Here is a 17,223-nt window from a genome sequence, read left to right on the forward strand (position 1 = left end):
CCCCCACCAGGGATCCACCATGTCCCCGGCCATGGAAGTGGGGAGTCCTAACCACTGGACCACCATGGAATTCCCTGGAAGTATTTTAACACCAAAAGATAAACAACATTTAGGTCAAAGAAAATGTTTTAATATATAATATTAATATGTTCATCTTTGTATCAATGCAGTTGTAAAGCATAATATAAACTTTTTTGGAAGAGCCCTCAAAAGCCCCACTGGGGCCCTGCCCACCTGACCTCCAGGTGGGCACACGGCCTGTGTCTGGCCCAGGAACTAAGATTCACCAACAGGAGTCTGGAGAACTAAGTCGGTCGGTTTGGAAGGACAGAGACTGGGTAGGGGGTGGATCTAGAAGGCAGTGGGCATCTGGGCAGAGAAGGCAGGGTGGGGCCCCTTCTCCTCAGGCCTTCCTAGATCCTGCAACCCGACCCCGCCTGAAAGTCAGCATGGTGACCCCAGCGAGGCCTGTGGTTAAGTGCTTATGACGTGTGACCTTCAAGTTGTTCCTTAGCTGTCCCATATCCAGATTCCGTATCAGGAAAAAGGGGATCAATAGGTGCCAACCTACCCTCCAGGGCTATTGTGAGACCCTGCCTCAGGGTTTCTCAAAGTGTACCCAGAACAAGTGTGAACTGAAGTTTGAGGACCGCTGTATGGGTGAGGGGCTCCTGGGACAGCTGACATCCCACGGGCCCTCCCGGGCGGGCCCCCACGAGACCCCTCAGAGCACTGATGCCCCGAGGCCAGCACCAGGAGGTGGCAGGGAAGCAAGGCATGCCGCCTGGCCAGGAATGCGCCTCCCCCAGTGGGAACCGGGCCAACGCCACGCCCAGGAGCTGACCGGCCCTGTGGCTAGTGTCAGCTCCTCCTGCCTGGCTCCCGCCCACCTCAGCTCCAGCCCCGGCTCTACCCTCGGGAAAGGAGCCTCCCATGTGGCCTGGCCCACCCAGCCGGAGCTGCAGCCTCCCGGGCGAGCCTGCGACCCAGGTAGCAGTCTGTGTCTGGGCACCACAGCTCCGACCTGCCCCGCCTGCGGGCCTGCGGAGGCGTTTCACGGGGGCCTCTCAGGCAGAGGCCTGGCGGGGGGCAAAATCCCAAGGTGGGCATGTGGTGGGCTGAGGGGGGGGGGCGCCCTCAGGTGGAGTGGGCACGGGAAGCGGGCAGGTGACCTGCGTCCTGCAGGTGGTGTGGCCCCCCGACCCTGCCATCTGCTGCCGCCCGCCTCTGCCTGAGGGGACACCTGTTTGAGAACTGGAAGGCGAACAGGCCTGGGGGTGCCAGGGTCACATGCGGGCCCCCACACGCAGACCCACGCAGTGGGCAGTGGGTGGAGTGAGGGCCAACACCCAGGGAGGCATCCCCCCAGCCTAGGACAGCTGGGCGCGGGCGGAAGGAGCTTCTTGCTTCCCCGGCGCCCAGGCACCCTGACATGTGCGCACCGTGCCCCATCTCACATGCGCTGCAGCATGGCGGGTGCCCTGAACTGGGTCTGCTCCCGGTTCTGTGCGCAGTGGCCCCCTGCAGGACTCAGGGAGGATGTGCGGGACAGGGGAGAGGCGAGGAGATGGGCACAGCCCTCCGACAGCAGGCGACTGTGCGGAGCCGCTAGCACTGCAGAAGACACCGCGTTTAATGATCCCCGGGGCTCGGAGGCCGCGGCACGGAGCCTGCTGGCCATCACACGAAGTAGGCGGCCAGGGCTGACATCTTGTCCTTGGGCCGGCGGGGACCCGGCTTCCCCGCCGGCCTCCGGCCCCGGCCCCGGCCCCGGCCCTGCCTCCGCCCGGGCCCGCGGTGCATGGGGTGGCAGGAGGCTGCGTGCTTCAGCTCCACCAGCTCCTGGAAAATGGGGTCGCAGAAAACGCAGCCCGTGTGCTGCGTGCCGTCGCCCGGCAGCGGGGACTTGGCCTTGTTGAAGTCCACGTCCAGCAGGGCGGCCTCGCAGGCGGCGCACGTCTCGGCGGACACGCGCACGCGGTGGGCGTTCTCGAAGCAATGGGCCACCACGTTGCACCTGTTGCAGGCCACGCGCCACTTGGGGCCGGAGGTGGGGTCGAGCACCAGCACGCCGCTCTCGCACTCCACGCACTGGCCGATGCCCAGCATGCTGAGCGAGTGCTGGCAGCTGGGGTGCGTGCACTCGTTGCAGCCCGTGCCTGCGGGGAGGGCCGCATGAGGCGCACACACCGACCCCACCCCGGCGGAGCCCCGCCTCTCACCCCGCGCACGCGCCCTGGGCTCTGCTTCTCTAGGGCTTCCTCGACCCTCACGTCTCCGCCCCCCACCCCCACCCCCCAACCCCAGGCAGACCCCGGTCGGGTCCACCCTCCTTTATCTCGTTTCCTGGGGCCCAGGTGGGGGCCACTGGCCGCCCTGGAAGCCGCTGGAGGCAGGGACAGGTCTCCCTGAGAAGGGTGGGGACTAGGGGCTCCCCTTCCGGGTGGGGGGCCCCCGCCGGAGTCCAGGGTGGCGCGGGCGGGCGGGGCTCACCCTTTTTCATGTCCCGGAAGGGCGGGTGGTTGGAGCAGTAGGGGCACAGCGGGTAGCTCTTGCCCCTGGAGCCCGACGACCACAGGACCAGCTCGAAGTCGTCCAGCGGGCAGCGCAGCTCCTTGTAGAGCTTGATGGTGCCGTTCTGGGGCAGCGTGTAGGTCTCGTCGCAGTGCGAGCAGTGCAGGCGGCTCGGCTTGGCCTGGGCAGCGTCGGGGGCAGGGGTCACGGGGCTGCTGGGGCCTCCTGACCCGCCCGCCCACCTCTGCCTCCCCGGGACAGTCGCGGGTGGTGGGCAGTGTGGAGTGCCCCCAGGACCGCTCAGGACCCCGGATGAGTAGTCTCAGCGCTCCCTGCTCCACACGTGCACAAAGGCGCTGCGATCCCAGTGCGGGAGTTCCCGACAGTGAAGAATGCGGGTCAGGAGAGCGTGGACGGCACGCGGGTCAGGGACCCCACGGCTCACGCACTGCTGGGTCTGAGGGCAGTGCTGGGTGTCTGCTGGAGAAGCTGCCCGGGCCTCGCAGTCACTCCACGTGAAGGCTGCTGGTGCGAGGCCGCGGGGAGGCGAGACTGCTCGTCGTGCACGCGCGCCCTCCTACCTGGATGTACTTCATGAACCGGTGGCACTTCCCGCAGCGGGAGAGGGGCTTGCCCGTGGCCGCCAGGGGCGAGAAGGACACCTCCATCAGTTCATCCATGCCTGCAAGCCAGCGGGGCGGGAGTCACAGCCCAGCCCCGGCCGCCGCCTCCCCACAGCTGGTTTACTGGGCAGGCAGCCCCTGACGGCGGGTGACGGCACGGCGAGGGCAGCCCCATTTGTGAGACGAGCCGTGTGCACCTAGGGCTGTCACCACGCTCGCCTCGGGGTCCCGACAGCCCCCTGGAGCCAGGGCCTGGGAGCGGGTCTCCCCGAGGGGGATGACAGCCCTGAGCCGGGTCCCTCGGCTGAGGAGCAGGGAAGGGGCACACTCACCCGCAATGGAGTCCACGAAGTAATGGAACTTCCTCTTGAAGACGTCCAGGGTGTGGCCCAGGACCTGGCGAAAGTCGGCTCTGCCCTGCGCGATCAGGTTCAGCTGCTTCTCCACGGCGCTGCGGATGGTGGGCAGCACCAGCTCGGCGTCTGCGGGCGGGCGGGGGCGCTGTGAGCCCTCGCGCCGCGCACAGAAGTAGGGCTCCCACCTGTGATCTCCCCAGGAGCCCTGCGAGGGGGACCAGGGCACCCCGTCACAGGATGCTGTCACTGGACGGGCTGTCCGGCTGAGCTCCCTGCTGTCTCCCACGGCTCCTGAGGACCTCTCAGGGCAGATACACGGTCCAGCAGTAAGGACCCCAGGGCCGGCCAGGAGCCAGTCTGCAGGAATCCATGCCCCTGCTCTCAGACCCCAACACTTCCAGGAGACCATCAGCCCGGCCGGGGCGGGCCCTGGGATGGAAGGCGTGGCCGGGGCGGGCCCTGCAGTGGAGGCGTGGCCTTCAGTGGGCGGTAACTGAGGCGGGCCCTGCAGTTGGGCGTGGCCTGCAGTGAGGCGTGGCCTGCAGTGGGAGGCATGATTGGCGGGCAGACTCTGGATGGGAGGCGTGGCTGGGGCGGGCCCTGCAGTGGAGGCATGGCCTTCAGTGGGCGGTAACTGAGGCGGGCCCTGCAGTGGAGCGTGGCCTGCAGTGGGAAGCATGATTGGGGGCAGACTCGGGGTGGGAGGCGTGGCTGGTGCATGGCCCCGGGATGGCAGGCGTGGCCAGGGCGGGCCCTTGCAGTGAAGGCGTGGCCTTCAGTGGGCGGTAACTGAGGCGGGCCCTGCAGTGCGGCGTGGCCTGCAGTGGGAGGCATGATTGAGGGGCAGACTCTGGATGGGAGGCGTGGCTGGGGCGGACCCTGCAGTGGGGGTGTGGCCTTCAGTGGGCGGTGACTGAGGCGGGCCCTGTGGTGAGGCATGGCCAGGGTGGGCCCTGCAGTGGAGCGTGGCCTGCAGTGGAAAGCATGATTGGGGGCAGACTCGGGGTGGGAGGCATGGCTGGTGCATGGCCCCAGGATGGCAGGCGTGGCCGGGGCGGGCCCTTGCAGTAAAGGCGTGGCCTTCAGTGGGCGGTGATTGGGGCGGGCCCTGCTCTGAGAGGCGTGGCCAGGGCGGGCCCTGCAGTGGAGCGTGGCCTGAAGTGGGAGGCATGATTGAGGGGCAGACTCTGGGTGGCAGGCGTGGCTGGGGCGGACCCTGCAGTGGAGGTGTGGCCTTCAGTGGGCGGTGACTGAGGCGGGCCCTGTGGTGAGAAGCATGGCCAGGGCGGGCCCTGCAGTGAGGCGTGGCCTGCAGTGAGGCGTGGCCTGCAGTGGGAGGCATGATTGGGGGCAGACTCGGGATGGGAGGCGTGGCCGGGGCATGCCCTGAGGTGGGGGCGGGGCCGGGGCTCACCGATCTTGTAGTAGCCATGCACCAGGACAATGCCGAGGTTGGTGGGCTTGAGTCGGCGCCCGCTCTCCACGACCACGTAGTTGCGCTGGCAGATGTTGTTGATGTGCACGGGGATGCTGGCGTCCGTCCCTGGGCACAGCACGGACTCAGCTCTCCCTCCACCCGCGCTATGAAGCCGGCTTCTCAGCCCCGTCCCCCAGGGCCGCTCGCAGGCCTGCCCCGGACTGTCCCGCGAACCCGACGCGGAGGCTCCGAGGTGAAGAAGCTCGGCCGCCCGCCCCTCACCTCTGACGAATGTGACCTCCCGAGCCTCTCTACGCCTCGCCCCACAGCACACGCACCGTTCCAGAAGCAGGGCCCAGACCCACGCACGCAGAGCTCCACTGCCAAGTGGGTGACCAGCACCTGGCAGACCCGCCAGCTACGTGGCCTGGGGGGCCCTCCTGATCGGCTCCAGGGACACTTTTAACTGCGGAATGGCCTGGCTGTCCCACAACCGTCCAGAGCCTATCAGCCTCTAGGGGCCTGGTTCACCAGAGTCAAGCCTCAGGGAAAGGCAGGGCCCCTGCTGGGGCACGGGGCTGGCTGCAGGGGTGTGAGGACTTGAGTCACAGCCCCGGGCCTGGGGTCTGGGCGGGAGCCCTCACCCGTGCAGCAGTGGCCACACAAGCTCCTGAGGACGCGGCCCCCATGGGGAGCTTCCAGCCCCAGGCAAAGTGCTGTGGGGCCTTGGCCTTCCTGTTGTCCGTGGACTTGACCTGAGCTTTATGTCCTCCCTGCGGGTGAGTCAGTGGCCCCCTTGGCCAACGCTCAGCCCTGGGGGTGGAGGTACTGCCAAGTTCACATCTCTAGCCCCAAGGCCAGGTCCGGCGGTGGAGGCCTCAGCCAGGATCCCCAGCTGCTCTGCCGTGCCCTGCTCGGCAGACCACAGTGGGCCCTAGGCGGGGTGGGGGCCCTGGGCAGGACCCACCGATGCCGTGCTTCTCCATGAGGGTGATGAGCTCAGCCTCGGTCAGGTAGTCCGGCGGGCTCGTCTGCTTCTCCAGCAGCTTGACCTCAGCCACGGCCAGGGTGTCGCCCTTCTGGAGGGTGGGCAGGCTCTCCTCCAGGGGCACGCTCTGCCAGGGCATGATCTCTGTGAAGCCTGAAGAGACACCGGCCCTCAGGACACTCACCACGCATCTGCGGAGGGGGAGCTGCCCACCCGCCGCCCCTACCTGGGGAGATGACGGTCTTGCCCGTGCAGGTGAAGCGCTCGGGCCCGATCCGGAAGGAGATGCTGCTCTGCAGGTACCTGCAGTCGTGGCTGACGGTGGCGATGAAGTGCCGGGTGATGTATTCATAGAGCCGCCAGGCCTCGCCCCCTGCCACGGGCGCGGCTGCTCAGCGCCAGGCTCCAGCTCCAGGCAGCCCCGTGCTCCCGCTACGGCACTGGGGCCCCTGCGCCCAGCCCCCGGGGGTGGGGGACTCCAGGCCTCCCCATGGTTGAGCCCGTCGCCCTGCCCCGCCTGGCCTTCTGCCCCAGGGCCTCCCGAGGCAGCGCCTGCCCCGTCACACCCCCGCCACCATCTCACTCCTGTCATGGCCCAGCCATGGAGTACAGCTTTCAGATGGCCGCACGCTGCCATGGCGCCTGAGCCTCCAGAGATCGGGTCACCAGCGCGCCTCACCCCGCTCTCTTGTGAAGCTTGATGCACGTGTGCGTGCGTGTGTGCCAGGGGGTGTGACCATCTGGGGGCGCCCCATACCTAACTCGGCTTCCGTGGCAGACTTCATGGGGGTGATGGGGGGATGGTCGCCAGCGTCATGGCCTTTCCGTGGGCGGTTGATACCTTCTGCTAAGAGCTGCTTCACCTGTGGGGGCAGCCGGGATGGAGCAGGGTGTCAGCCCGGCACGGCCCCCAGCCCTTGCAGGGAGCGCGGCTGCCCACCCTGGCCTAGCGTGGCTCACCGTGTCAGCCCAGTAGGGGTGGTTGGCCTGCTGCCGCAGAGGCCCCTTCAGGTCAAAGCTCTCGGGGTAGTGGGTGGTCTCGGTACGCGGGTAGCTGATGTAGCCCTGCGTGTAGAGCCGCTCGGCGATCTGCATGGCGTGCTGCGGGCCCATTCCTGCCAGAGACGCAGGCTCAGCGCCCAGACACCGGGTGCCCCAGGCTAGACTCTCAGGCTCCTGGGAGGCTGGTGCCCTTGTCCACAGGCCTAGCCCAAGGCTGAGCTTCCCCAGCAGGGAGGGCGCAGATGACCAGCATGGCTCTCGAGACACGGTCGGCCCCTTGCCTGCTGGCAACCATCCCTTCCTACCCGCCAGGCAGCCTGTGCTTCCAAGTCACAAGACCCTGAGAGAGGACCAGCGCCTGCACTTACCCAGGGCAGAGCTGGCCACACGCAGCATCTCCACGGTGTTCAGGGCCAGTGGCCGCTGCTTGGCCTTCTCCTTCCTGCTTGTGGCCTCCACCTGGGGACGGGCCGGGGTCAGGGCAAGGCGGGCAAGAGCCGGGGCAGGCGCAAAAGGAGTCGCTGAGGATCTGACTCTCATTTGTCCTCCGGGCTTCTCTAACTCCCTTTACAGCGGCCTCACAACTCAAATGAACGTTTGTTCAGGCCCAAGAAAGGAAACGAACAGGAATTCTAGAGACTTATTTTTTAGGAGAGAAACCCTGGAGGAGGGGAGGCGTCAGGGGAAGGGGCTGCATGTTGGCGGCCCGACGGGAGCCAGCATCTCCGTCTGCGGGGAGGCGGGGCCCTGGGGTGAGGGCCCATCGCCAGCATCTCCGTCTGCGGGGAGGCGGGGCCCTGGGGTGAGGGCCCATCGCCAGCATCTCCGTCTGAGGGGAAGGCGGGGTCCTGGGGTGAGGGCCCATCGCCAGCATCTCCGTCTGCGGGGAGGCGGGGCCCTGGGGTGAGGGCCCATCGCCAGCATCTCCGTCTGCGGGGAGGCGGGGCCCTGGGGTGAGGGCCCATGGCCAGCATCTCCGTCTGCGGGGAGGCGGGGCCCTGGGGTGAGGGCCCATCGCAGGGGCAGCTCCTCATGGTGCCCACGAGTGTAGCTACACTTTCCGATTTGTCAGGAAAAGCGAGAAGTCGGAACTTTTTCTGTGAAACCTCCTAACTTTTAACTGTGGGTCACCAGGAGGAACTTCAGTGAACAGCTCCCACTTGCGGAAACGCAAGGTGAGCAACCAGCTCAGCCTCTGGGCTGAACGACTGTTGAAGAGGTGACTGTCCTGCCTACGGCAGAAGCGATCCAGGCTTCTCAGCCGCCACGCTCGCCCCTGCCAACCCGATGTGAACCTAGCCAGGGCCACAGCCCGAGCTCTGGACAGACAGACGCAGCAGTGGAGGCTGCGGTCACAATGGGGAGGCCCAGACGTGGTGGCCGCCACAGGCAGAAGTGCGGGGCAGCTTTAGGAGCAGCTCCGGTGCCTGAATCGACTGCACTGGGCAAGAAGGACCCATGAAGGCACGACTGCAGGGCACGAGCCACCATGGTCGCAGACCCGCCAGTCCCGCGTGGCCAGCCCCCTGCCACATGGCATCAACCTCTTCCTACCAGCCACGTGGCCATGCTTCCAATTCCCGAGACCCGAGTGAGAAACGTGGCAGGTGAGGCCAGGAGAGCCGACGGCCCGGAGCGGCCGTGCTAGCTGTGGGCGCTGGGCGGGCTCTAGACAGGCACAGAGGCCTCTGGCTGGATATGCCACCGAGGGCGGACATCAGGGTGGAAGCCCCTGAGCAAGCAGGCGCCTGCAGGGCACGCTCACCCGTCAGGCCAGGCAGCTGTGTGGCGGCCACGGCCTGGGGGGGCGTGTGTGGGAGCAACTAGCCTTCTCTCTAAAAGGTGTCTGTGTTCCAGAGAGACAGAGGGAGCCCTGCACCCTGGTCAGCAGAGGCCTCCGCGGCCCCAAGCAGCCCACCTGGGCCTCCTTCTCGAGCTTGGTCATGTTCAGGAACATCTGTGCGATCTCCCGGTCGAACACGCGCACACGGTCCCAGCCCAGGAGGAGGGAGCGGTCCTTATCAACATCCACCTGCAGGAGGGGGACAGGAGCAGAGGCAGGCTGAGCCACTGCCCGCGGGGTGGTCCCTGCCCGAGCCTGGCTGGAAGGGCTCATGGCCGGAGCTGTGCAGGGGCGCAGCCCAGCCCCTCCCCAAGCACAGGCTGCTCTGGCAGAGGCCTCCCGCTGAGACGAGGGAGGCAGTCTCAGGACAGGAGCCCAGCGCCAAGGCTGAGCTGTCCGCAGGGGCGCCGCAGCCCGCCCCCCCAGGGGACCCCAGCCCCGCGTGGACTGCAGTGGCCCCGTGTCATACTCTGAGCCTTACGAAAACCTTCCGTCTATCTTACTAGGAAAACGTGTTCCAAGGCTTTTTAGGAGCTGGAAGGCCAGTGACCCATGGCCCTCAGTCCAGTCCCTGGACCCTACTGCCCCAGCCGCGGACCTGACCCTGTGTTAGACGGCCCTCTCCTGGGCCCGCGGTGCGACAGCGGCCCACGTCCGTGCCCTGGGCCTGGGGACCACGATGGCAGTGGAGGTGCTCAGATGCTACACCCAAGCCCAGCAAGTCCCAGCGTGAGCAGGAAAAGGCCGCGGACCTTGGCCTGCAGCACCCAGTAGGTCTCCGGCTTGAAGGACTGGATCTTGTCATGCCTCTCCACACAGAACCCCAGCGTGGGGGTCTGGCATGGCCCGAAGGAGATGAGCGAGCTGTCCAGGTTGCCATATTTCCCCTGGAAGTATTTAGTCTGGAACCTGTGAAGGGGGTCAGGGAGATGAGGACACTTTGGTCAGGCACCCACTCGCGCTTCGGCGAGACAACTGTCTCAGGGGCTGAGAAGGCGGACGGTCTCCTGTCTCTGGTCGGGCCTGGGGGGGCCAGGGGGCACCTCGTGAAGGCGCAGCCGATGCGGAGGTCCAGCTCCTGCCGCGCGTCCACCGAGAGTGCCTCGTTGTGGTCGGGCTCACCCAGGCGGGCCATGGCAGTGCAGATGTCCGTGTCCGTGATGGAGCTGAAGCGGGCCCGGAACACTGTCTGCTCGCCGCTGTGGGCCTGGTTCATGACGGGCAGCACCGCGTCCAGCACCTGGCGGGGGCCCGGCGGTGACGCCCATGGCTAGCCCAGGCGCCCGCCCCACACGCTCCCGCCGGCCGGCCACCTCCCTGCCTTCTGCAGCCTTGGTGTCCGCAGGCCTCTGGCCACCGCGCTCCCTTGCCCTCCGTGCTCACACCCCTCTCCTTACAGCGGCTTCCACCCTCAATCAGGAGGTGCTACTGCCAAGGACGCAAGAGATCCCGGCCACTACGCCCACCTTCTCGAGGAGAGCGTGGGGAGCGGGGCAGCATCTGGGATGCCCTCCAGCAACAGGAGGAAAGAGAGACGGGAGAGAAGGCAAGGCAGCAGGCGGGTAGCAGCAGGAGCTCCAGACCACAGCCTGGCGGGCCTAGGGTCCTGGCGCCCAGACTTGCTCAGAGTCTGCAGGCCATGCAGCTTCCTCACAGGGGACGACAGTGTCCACCCCACACGGAGGGCCCAGGGGAGGCGCAGGGGCAGGGCCGGGAGAGGGCCCCGAGCACCAGCGGGGTCACAGCCCGAGGGGCTCCTGTGGAGGCAGGCCTGGGAGTGGCACCCACCCTGGGGGTGGCAGAGGTGGGGTGGGCATCGTGGTGGAGCACAGAGCTGGTGGGGGTGGGGAGAGGGGCGAAGGGGTGTGACAGGGCACCCAGACGCAAGGCAGAGGTCCCAGCACGGGCCCAGGCCCGACGCTCAGAACCCACGCTCCCCTCCGGGCAGCCCTCCGCCGGGGAAATCCTGCCCCAGCACTTCCTCACAAGCTGCCCGCCCGGCGATGGGACGCTCCTGCCCCAGGCAGAGCCCCTGCACCATCAGCGTCCACAGGATCTCCAGAGCTGGGGCCCTGGCCCCCAGCGCGGCAGTCCGCGGGATGCAGGCCGGCCGGCCGCGTGGGCCCCAGTCCCTCACCTCGAAGCAGATGTTCTCGCCCTCCTTGTCGCAGTCCAGCCACAGCACGATGCAGTCGCAGCCCCTGCCCTCCACCTGTGCAGAGACACGGGGTGTGCACTGCCCGGCCCACCCATCGCTGCCTGGCGCAAGTGTGCAGCCCCAAGCCCCCCAGACCGCCCTCAGGAGGCCTGGAGCCCAGGGCAGTAGTCACCAAGTGGAGTCACTGGCCGGCTTGGCCTCTCAGCAAAGAGTGTAATTCAGAACTGCTAGTTTTTAGACCAAAAAACATAATAAATGCCACGAGATCTTAATCCCCAAAATTGAATCAAAAAAAAAAAATACTGAACTGGAACGACTAAACACCGAGGCCGTTGTCTCAGATGGTGAGGTTACAGAGGCGTTTCTTTCTTCCTCCTTACTCGTCTTTTCTAACTTTTATCACGGCTTTGAGTTATTTTTATCGTTCTTTATTTCTTGGTTTTGTCTTTTTATTTTTGCTCCTGGCTGCACTGGGGCCTCGCTGCTGTGCGTGGCTTTCTCTCATTGTGGCAAGGGGGCCACTCTCTCGTCACGGCATGGTACGAAGCCCCGGCTCTGGAGAGCTGGCGTAGCACTCAGGGAGCTTGGGCTCAGTTGTACCGCAGCACGTGGGATCCTCCCGGATCAGGGATCGAACCCGCGTCCCCCGCACTGACAGGCAGCTTCTCAACCCCGGACTCCCAGGGAAGTCCCCGTGTTTACGTCTGTTTTAGAATCCGCCACACCAAACCATTTTAAAAGCAGGAGGCTGGTCTGGGGGCTGGGTGACCAGGGTGCCCAGGCCGTGACAGGGAGGCGCGGGCCCCAGGGAGCCGCGGACGCACCTGCAGGAACTTCACCATGTTCAGCTTGGGGTTGGCCTCCTTCTTCTCCGTCGGGGCCTGGCTGAACAGCTCGGCGGGGTCCACCTTGTCCCACTTGTTGTACTTCCCTGCAGCACACCGGGACGTCAGGGTCACACGTCACACCTACAGGGCCTGCGACCCCCGGATCGGGAGGCTCGGAGCAGGGCCTCCCTTGCTCGGGAGCTGGCCAGCTCTGGGCAGGCCGGCGCCGGGGGCACCACTCCTGGCGGGCTGACCGCACAGGCAAAAGTCACACCGCTCACCCCGTCTCCTCCTCCGGCCACTGTCTGCACCCTCTCCCCACCCAGCGCTTGGCCGGCCCTGACAAGTGCTCAGCGGATCCCGGGGGACCTCAGTGTCCTCAGGCCCCCTGTCCCGTGCACTGCCCCCCGCTTCTCTACTTGGGGCTCGGGATGCAGGGGGCCTGGATGATCCTGGCAGGCGACGGCTCTGTCCTCAGACCCTCCACAGTGAGGAGCAGACAAGCAGCAAGGCCCAGAGTCCCAGTCGGACCCACAGCAACAGCGGCCCTGGAGCCAGCCCACGGGTCACTGGCACTGGACTTCCGATGCCAACCGCCAAGTGACCGCAGACAATGGGCACCCCCAGCAGGCGGTCGTCTGCGCCAGAACACCCGCACGGGCCAGGCTTCCGCTCAGATGCGGGCCACCGCTTCCACGAGGGCCACTGCTGGGGCAGGGACTGCAGGGCAGCCCCCCATAGCCTGCTGGCCTCGGACTCACCGGTTCTGGACAAACCTCTCTGCCCCGAGCCCACCCCAGGCTTCCTCCGGGCCACGGCAGCGCGGGGCGGGGTTCCTCAGTGGAATGGGGGTGGGCGGGGGCGGCGCTCACCCAGGAAGTCCAGCGTCATCACGTGGCCGCAGACAGACGTCATCTTGAAGCGGGCCGGCTGGCCCGCGAAGGACCCGCTGTATTCGTGCACCGAGCAGGTCCCGTTCAGCCCTTTGCGCGAGGACATGCTGCCTGCGGGGCGGCACAGGCAGGCCAGGCCTGACACAGCTTCCCTGAGGCCGGGCCGCCCCACAGTGATCGGAGACCGCTTGAGGGCTGGTCTCCACACTTCTGTATTCACTCCAGAATTTGATTCCTGCCTCTTTCAGACCCTCCCCAGAAATGCCCCAGACACTCCCTGACTGTCGACCCCAGGGTGACCTCCTGACACCCACGGAGGGTCCCTGGTCTCTCTCGGCCTCTGGAGACCAGGCATGTCTGAGTCTCCCCTCCCCTCCAGACCACAACTTCTCAGCCTGCTGCTCCGGGGTCTCCTCTTCCCTCAGCCGCTGGACCAACGGGAGGTCAAGGCAGACGCCTGCCATCTCTGGGTCCACAGCACCCGAGTGCCCAGGGCCAGGCTGGGGCGAGGGCAGGTGTTATCGCTTCCCGGTGCCCTGAGGCTACGGCTCAGCCTCGTGGCGCTCTCGAGGGGCATGAGGGGCATGCGTGTGGCTGGGTATCCGTGGGGCAGTGGTGCTGATGCCCGGGCACGGCCTTGGCAGACCAGGCTGGGGCCAGGGGCCTCCCAGTGGGCTTCCTGCCCAAGTCAGCAGGGCTGGCTTCTGCTGCTCAAGAGCAGCCACGCTGCCTGCTCGTCGCTCCCGCAGCAGCCTGCCTGCTGCAGGCCCTGAATCGTGCCTGGGGGAGACCCGGCTCACACTGAGTGCGGAGGAAACTGCACCCCACAGGGACCAAGTGACTCGGGGGCTGAGGGCTCCATCCATGCCCGCTGTTCCTGAACAGACTCCACTCCAGGGGCCTGGGGCCGCTTCGCAAGAAGGCAGGCCCGACTGGCGGGGCAGGAAGGCCCACGCTCCCAGACCAAAGCCGCCGGACGCCGGAGCAGCCCTCCCACCTCGAGAGAGGATCCTGGCGATGGACTGGGCCAAGGACGGCTTCTCGGCCACCATGAGCACGGTCTTCATCTTGCCTCGGGCTGCCAGCGCCCCGCCTCACTCCGCTCTCGGGAAACGACTCAGACACCGCGTGGGAGCAGCGTCACCCCAACTCCTGAGACAAAAGACACGCAAACTACAGCAAGGCTTCCGGCACAACCTGCCACTCTGAGCGGTCAAACACAACAGAGGTGAGAAAGAGGAGCCTGGGGAGACCTGAGGGCATCTCAGACAACCGCCCGCAGCAACTGAACCAGCCGCGGCGAGGGTTTCCTGTCAGAGAAGCTGAGGTGGCCCCACGACCCCAGGCTGATTTTGGCCCCAAATTTGTGCTAGGAAGCCTGAGGGGGGCGGAGGGGGGTTTTGGGCCTGACCCCCTCCAGTGGAGCTGTCTTTTACCCCCAGGGCCAAGAGCAGCATCTCCACCTTGGCTGAACTTCAGGGTGCCCTGAGCAGCTTAGCCAGGGGATCCAGCCCCCAGCAGAGCTCACCTGGCCCTTCCCAACAGGCTCTGATCGACCTCCCCTCCTGCCCTGCCCCACCTCTGCAGGCCAGGCCTGAGCCAATTAACTGGAACACTGTGGTCTAAAGCAGGAACTACACAGCCCCGAGGCTTTCCCACCTTGGTGATTGAATCAAACATGCAGGGGGTCAGGGAAAGGAGCCTTTCTAAGCTCCTCCTCTGTAGGCGCTGCTATGGCTGTAAACACCACCTCATTGAATCTTTAATGAGCAATTCTACAAGGCCTTCCCTGGTGGCTCAGCTGGTAAAAAATCCGCCCACAATGCGGGAGACCTAGGTTCGATCCCTGGGTTGGGAAGATCCCCTGGAGAAGGAAAAGGCTACCTACTCCAGTATTCTGGCCTGGAGAATTCCATAGATTGTCTAGTCCAGGAGGTCTCAAAGAGTTGGACACGACAGAGCGACTTTCACTTTTCACTTTCACTACGAGACCTTCGTTGGAACTCTTTAAACTACGAGTAGACTGAGGTTGCACTCATCACACACACTAGTAAAGTAATGCTCAAAATTCTCCAGGCCAGGCTTCAGCAATACGTGAACTGTGAACTTCCAGATGCTCAAGCTGGTTTTAGGAAAGGCAGAGGAACCAGAGAGCAAATTGCCAACATCCATTGGATCATTGGGAAAGCAAGAGAGTTCCAGAGAAACATCTACTTCTGCTTTATTGACTATGCCAAAGCCTTTGACTGTGTGGATCACAATAAACTGGAAAATTCTGAAAGAGATGGGAATACCAGAGCACCTGACCTGCCTCTTGAGAAACCTGTATGCAGGTCAGGAAGCAACAGTTAGAACTGGACATGGAACGACAGACTGGTTCCAAATAGGAAAAGGAGTACGTCAAGGCTGCATACTGTCACCCTGCTTATTTAACTTCTATGCAGAGTCCATCAGGAGAAACGCCGGGCTGGAAGAAGCACAAGCTGAAATCAAGATTGCTGGGAGAAATATCAATAACCTCAGATATGCAGATACCACCACCTTTATGGCAGAAAGTGAAGAACTAAAGAGCCTCTTGATGAAAGTGAAAGAGGAGAGTGAAAAAGTTGGCTTAAAGCTATTCAGAAAACTAAGATCATGGCATCCGGTCCCATCACTTCATGGCAAATAGATGGGGAAATAGTGGAAACATTAGCTGACTTTATTTTTGGGGGCCCCAAAATCACTGCAGATGGTGATTGCAGCCATGAAATTAAAAGACGCTTACTCCTTGGAAGGAAAGTTATGACTAACCTAGACAGCATATAAAAAGCAGAGACGTTACTTTGCCAACAAAGGTCCATCTCATCAAGGCTATGGTTTTTCCAGTAGTCATGTATGGATGTGAGAATTGGGACTATAAAGAAAGCTGACCACCAAAGAATTGATGCTTTTGAACTGTGGTGTTGAAGAAGACTCTTCAGAGTCCCTTGGACTGCAAGGAGATCCAACCAGTCCATCCTAAAGGGGATCAGTCCTGAGTGTTCATTGGAAGGACTAACGTTGAAGCTGAAACTCCAATACTTTGGCCACCTGATGCAAAGAGCTGACTCATTGGAAAAGACCCTGATGCTGGGAAAGACTGAAGGCAGGAGGAGAAGGGGACGACAAAGGAGGAGATGGTTGGATGGCATCACCGACTCAATGGAGATGAGTTTGAGTGAACTCCGGGAGTTGGTGATGGACAGGGAGGCCTGGCGTGCTGCGGTTCATGGGGTCGCAAAGTCGGACACGACTGAGCGACCGATCTGAACTGAGACTGAGGTTCAGAACAGCTGAGACTAGTGTCAGACCTTTACCAAGGCTCTCAGGACCCCCGGCTCGCTGACCACCAAGCCCACGCTGGGCTGACTCCTCACGTCCCCTTCTGAGCGGTAGCGAAGCCAGACGAGGCTGCCGGGAGAGAGCAGCGCTCAAGATTCCAGTGAATCTGCTCAGACAAGTGCCTTTCGCCGCCCCCGCCCTCTCGTACACCCCAGGCGCCCTCCGGATGGGACCAGGCCAGGCCGGGCCTGGCTGGGCCAGGGCGGAGCCTGGACCCCAACCCCGCCCGGCGCCGCCTCAGTCCCCACCCGCCACGCAGACCCCGCTCGGTGCAGAGGGGCCCCGGCCGCAGCGTCGGCTCCCTCCGAACACTCCCCGAACCCGCCCGCCTGGGAGGAGGCGCCGAGACTGCCGAGCCGGCCCGGGACCGGCGCCCAGCCGCGGGGCTGGACCCGCGCCCCAAACCGCCCAGCCCCCCGCCGCTCACCTGCGTTCCGCCTCCCGCTCCTGGAGGCTCGCCGCCATGTGCTTCCGGGTCCGTCCGCGGACAGCGTTCCCCTCCCCTGTGCCCTCCGGCGCCTCACGCCCGCACTTGTGCGTTCCGAGGCTCGAGAGTTCCGGGGCGGATCCTCCAGTCGGCCCTAGCACGTGGGGTCACAGGGTTTCCCCCCAAAACCTTCCATCTCATTCTTCCCCCGCCGCGGGGAGGCAATAATGACAATTACCTACAAAGAGGAAAACTGGATGATAAGCATGAAGACGTATCTACGGTTAATAAACTAAAAACTACCGATGTGTGTATAGCAGGCTTCTTTGAAGGCTATAAACGTTATGGAATGCGTGGATGAGCTAATGTAAAACCTATCTGGAAAATAGATTGGAAAAATAAAAATAACCTTTTGTGTCAGAGTAATGGGTTTATAGGAGATTTAAAATAATTTCCGTGGCTTTATTTTAGTATCTTTCTTTAAGGAGAATGTTTAAAATTTATTTATTTTTGGTTGTGCTGTCTTTGCTGTGCAGGGGCTTTCTCTGGTTGCTGGGGGAGAGGGGGTGCTCCTCTTCACTGCCTTGCGCAGGCTGCTCGTTGCAGTGGCCTGTGCAGAGCGCGGGCTCTGGTCGCCGCGCAGCAGCCGTGGTGCACCGGCTTTAGTTGCCCTGAAGGAGGAAACAGAACAGGCTCTATCTTGAAAGCAGAACTCCATCTTGGGCCAGACTGTGGACTTTCTAGATGCCCAGTATCTATGGAAACGACAGACCAACTGGGAAACCAGGCCCCCCGAAGGAAGAGTCCCAGAG

The 17,223-nt window shown here is 64.0% G+C and overlaps 1 protein-coding gene across 1 annotated transcript; it reads right to left on the minus strand.

Moving 5' to 3' along the window:
* Window positions 1-108: 108 nt before the first annotated feature.
* Window positions 109-16,560, minus strand: TOP3B (DNA topoisomerase III beta). Its single transcript, XM_006065602.3, has 18 exons — window positions 16,412-16,560; window positions 13,619-13,773; window positions 12,601-12,732; window positions 11,726-11,832; window positions 10,881-10,955; window positions 9,787-9,983; window positions 9,496-9,652; window positions 8,819-8,932; window positions 7,269-7,359; window positions 6,859-7,013; window positions 6,656-6,761; window positions 6,125-6,271; window positions 5,878-6,051; window positions 4,908-5,036; window positions 3,470-3,619; window positions 3,096-3,196; window positions 2,494-2,695; window positions 109-2,159 (listed from the first exon to the last, which is right to left on the minus strand). Exons 2-18 carry the CDS (start codon window positions 13,686-13,688, stop codon window positions 1,681-1,683), a joined length of 2,586 nt encoding a protein of 861 aa, XP_006065664.1. The 5' UTR covers window positions 13,689-13,773; window positions 16,412-16,560; the 3' UTR covers window positions 109-1,680.
* Between the last annotated feature and the right edge of the window lie 663 nt (window positions 16,561-17,223).

The sequence above is a fragment of the Bubalus bubalis genome, chromosome 17 (genome assembly GCF_019923935.1).
Source record: "Bubalus bubalis isolate 160015118507 breed Murrah chromosome 17, NDDB_SH_1, whole genome shotgun sequence".
In the NCBI taxonomy this organism is placed as follows: domain Eukaryota; kingdom Metazoa; phylum Chordata; class Mammalia; order Artiodactyla; family Bovidae; genus Bubalus; species Bubalus bubalis.

Bases quoted from the DNA above. Each gene is read 5' to 3' on its own strand.
- TOP3B (XM_006065602.3), bottom strand. From the start codon at position 13,688: ATGAAGACCGTGCTCATGGTGGCCGAGAAGCCGTCCTTGGCCCAGTCC. The intron at 11,833-12,600 runs GTGAGCGCCGCC...GGTGTGCTGCAG, and splicing joins GATGACGCTGGACTTCCTGG to GGAAGTACAACAAGTGGGAC. The intron at 7,360-8,818 runs GTGGGCTGCTTG...GCCCGTCCCCAG, and splicing joins AGCTCGAGAAGGAGGCCCAG to GTGGAGGCCACAAGCAGGAA.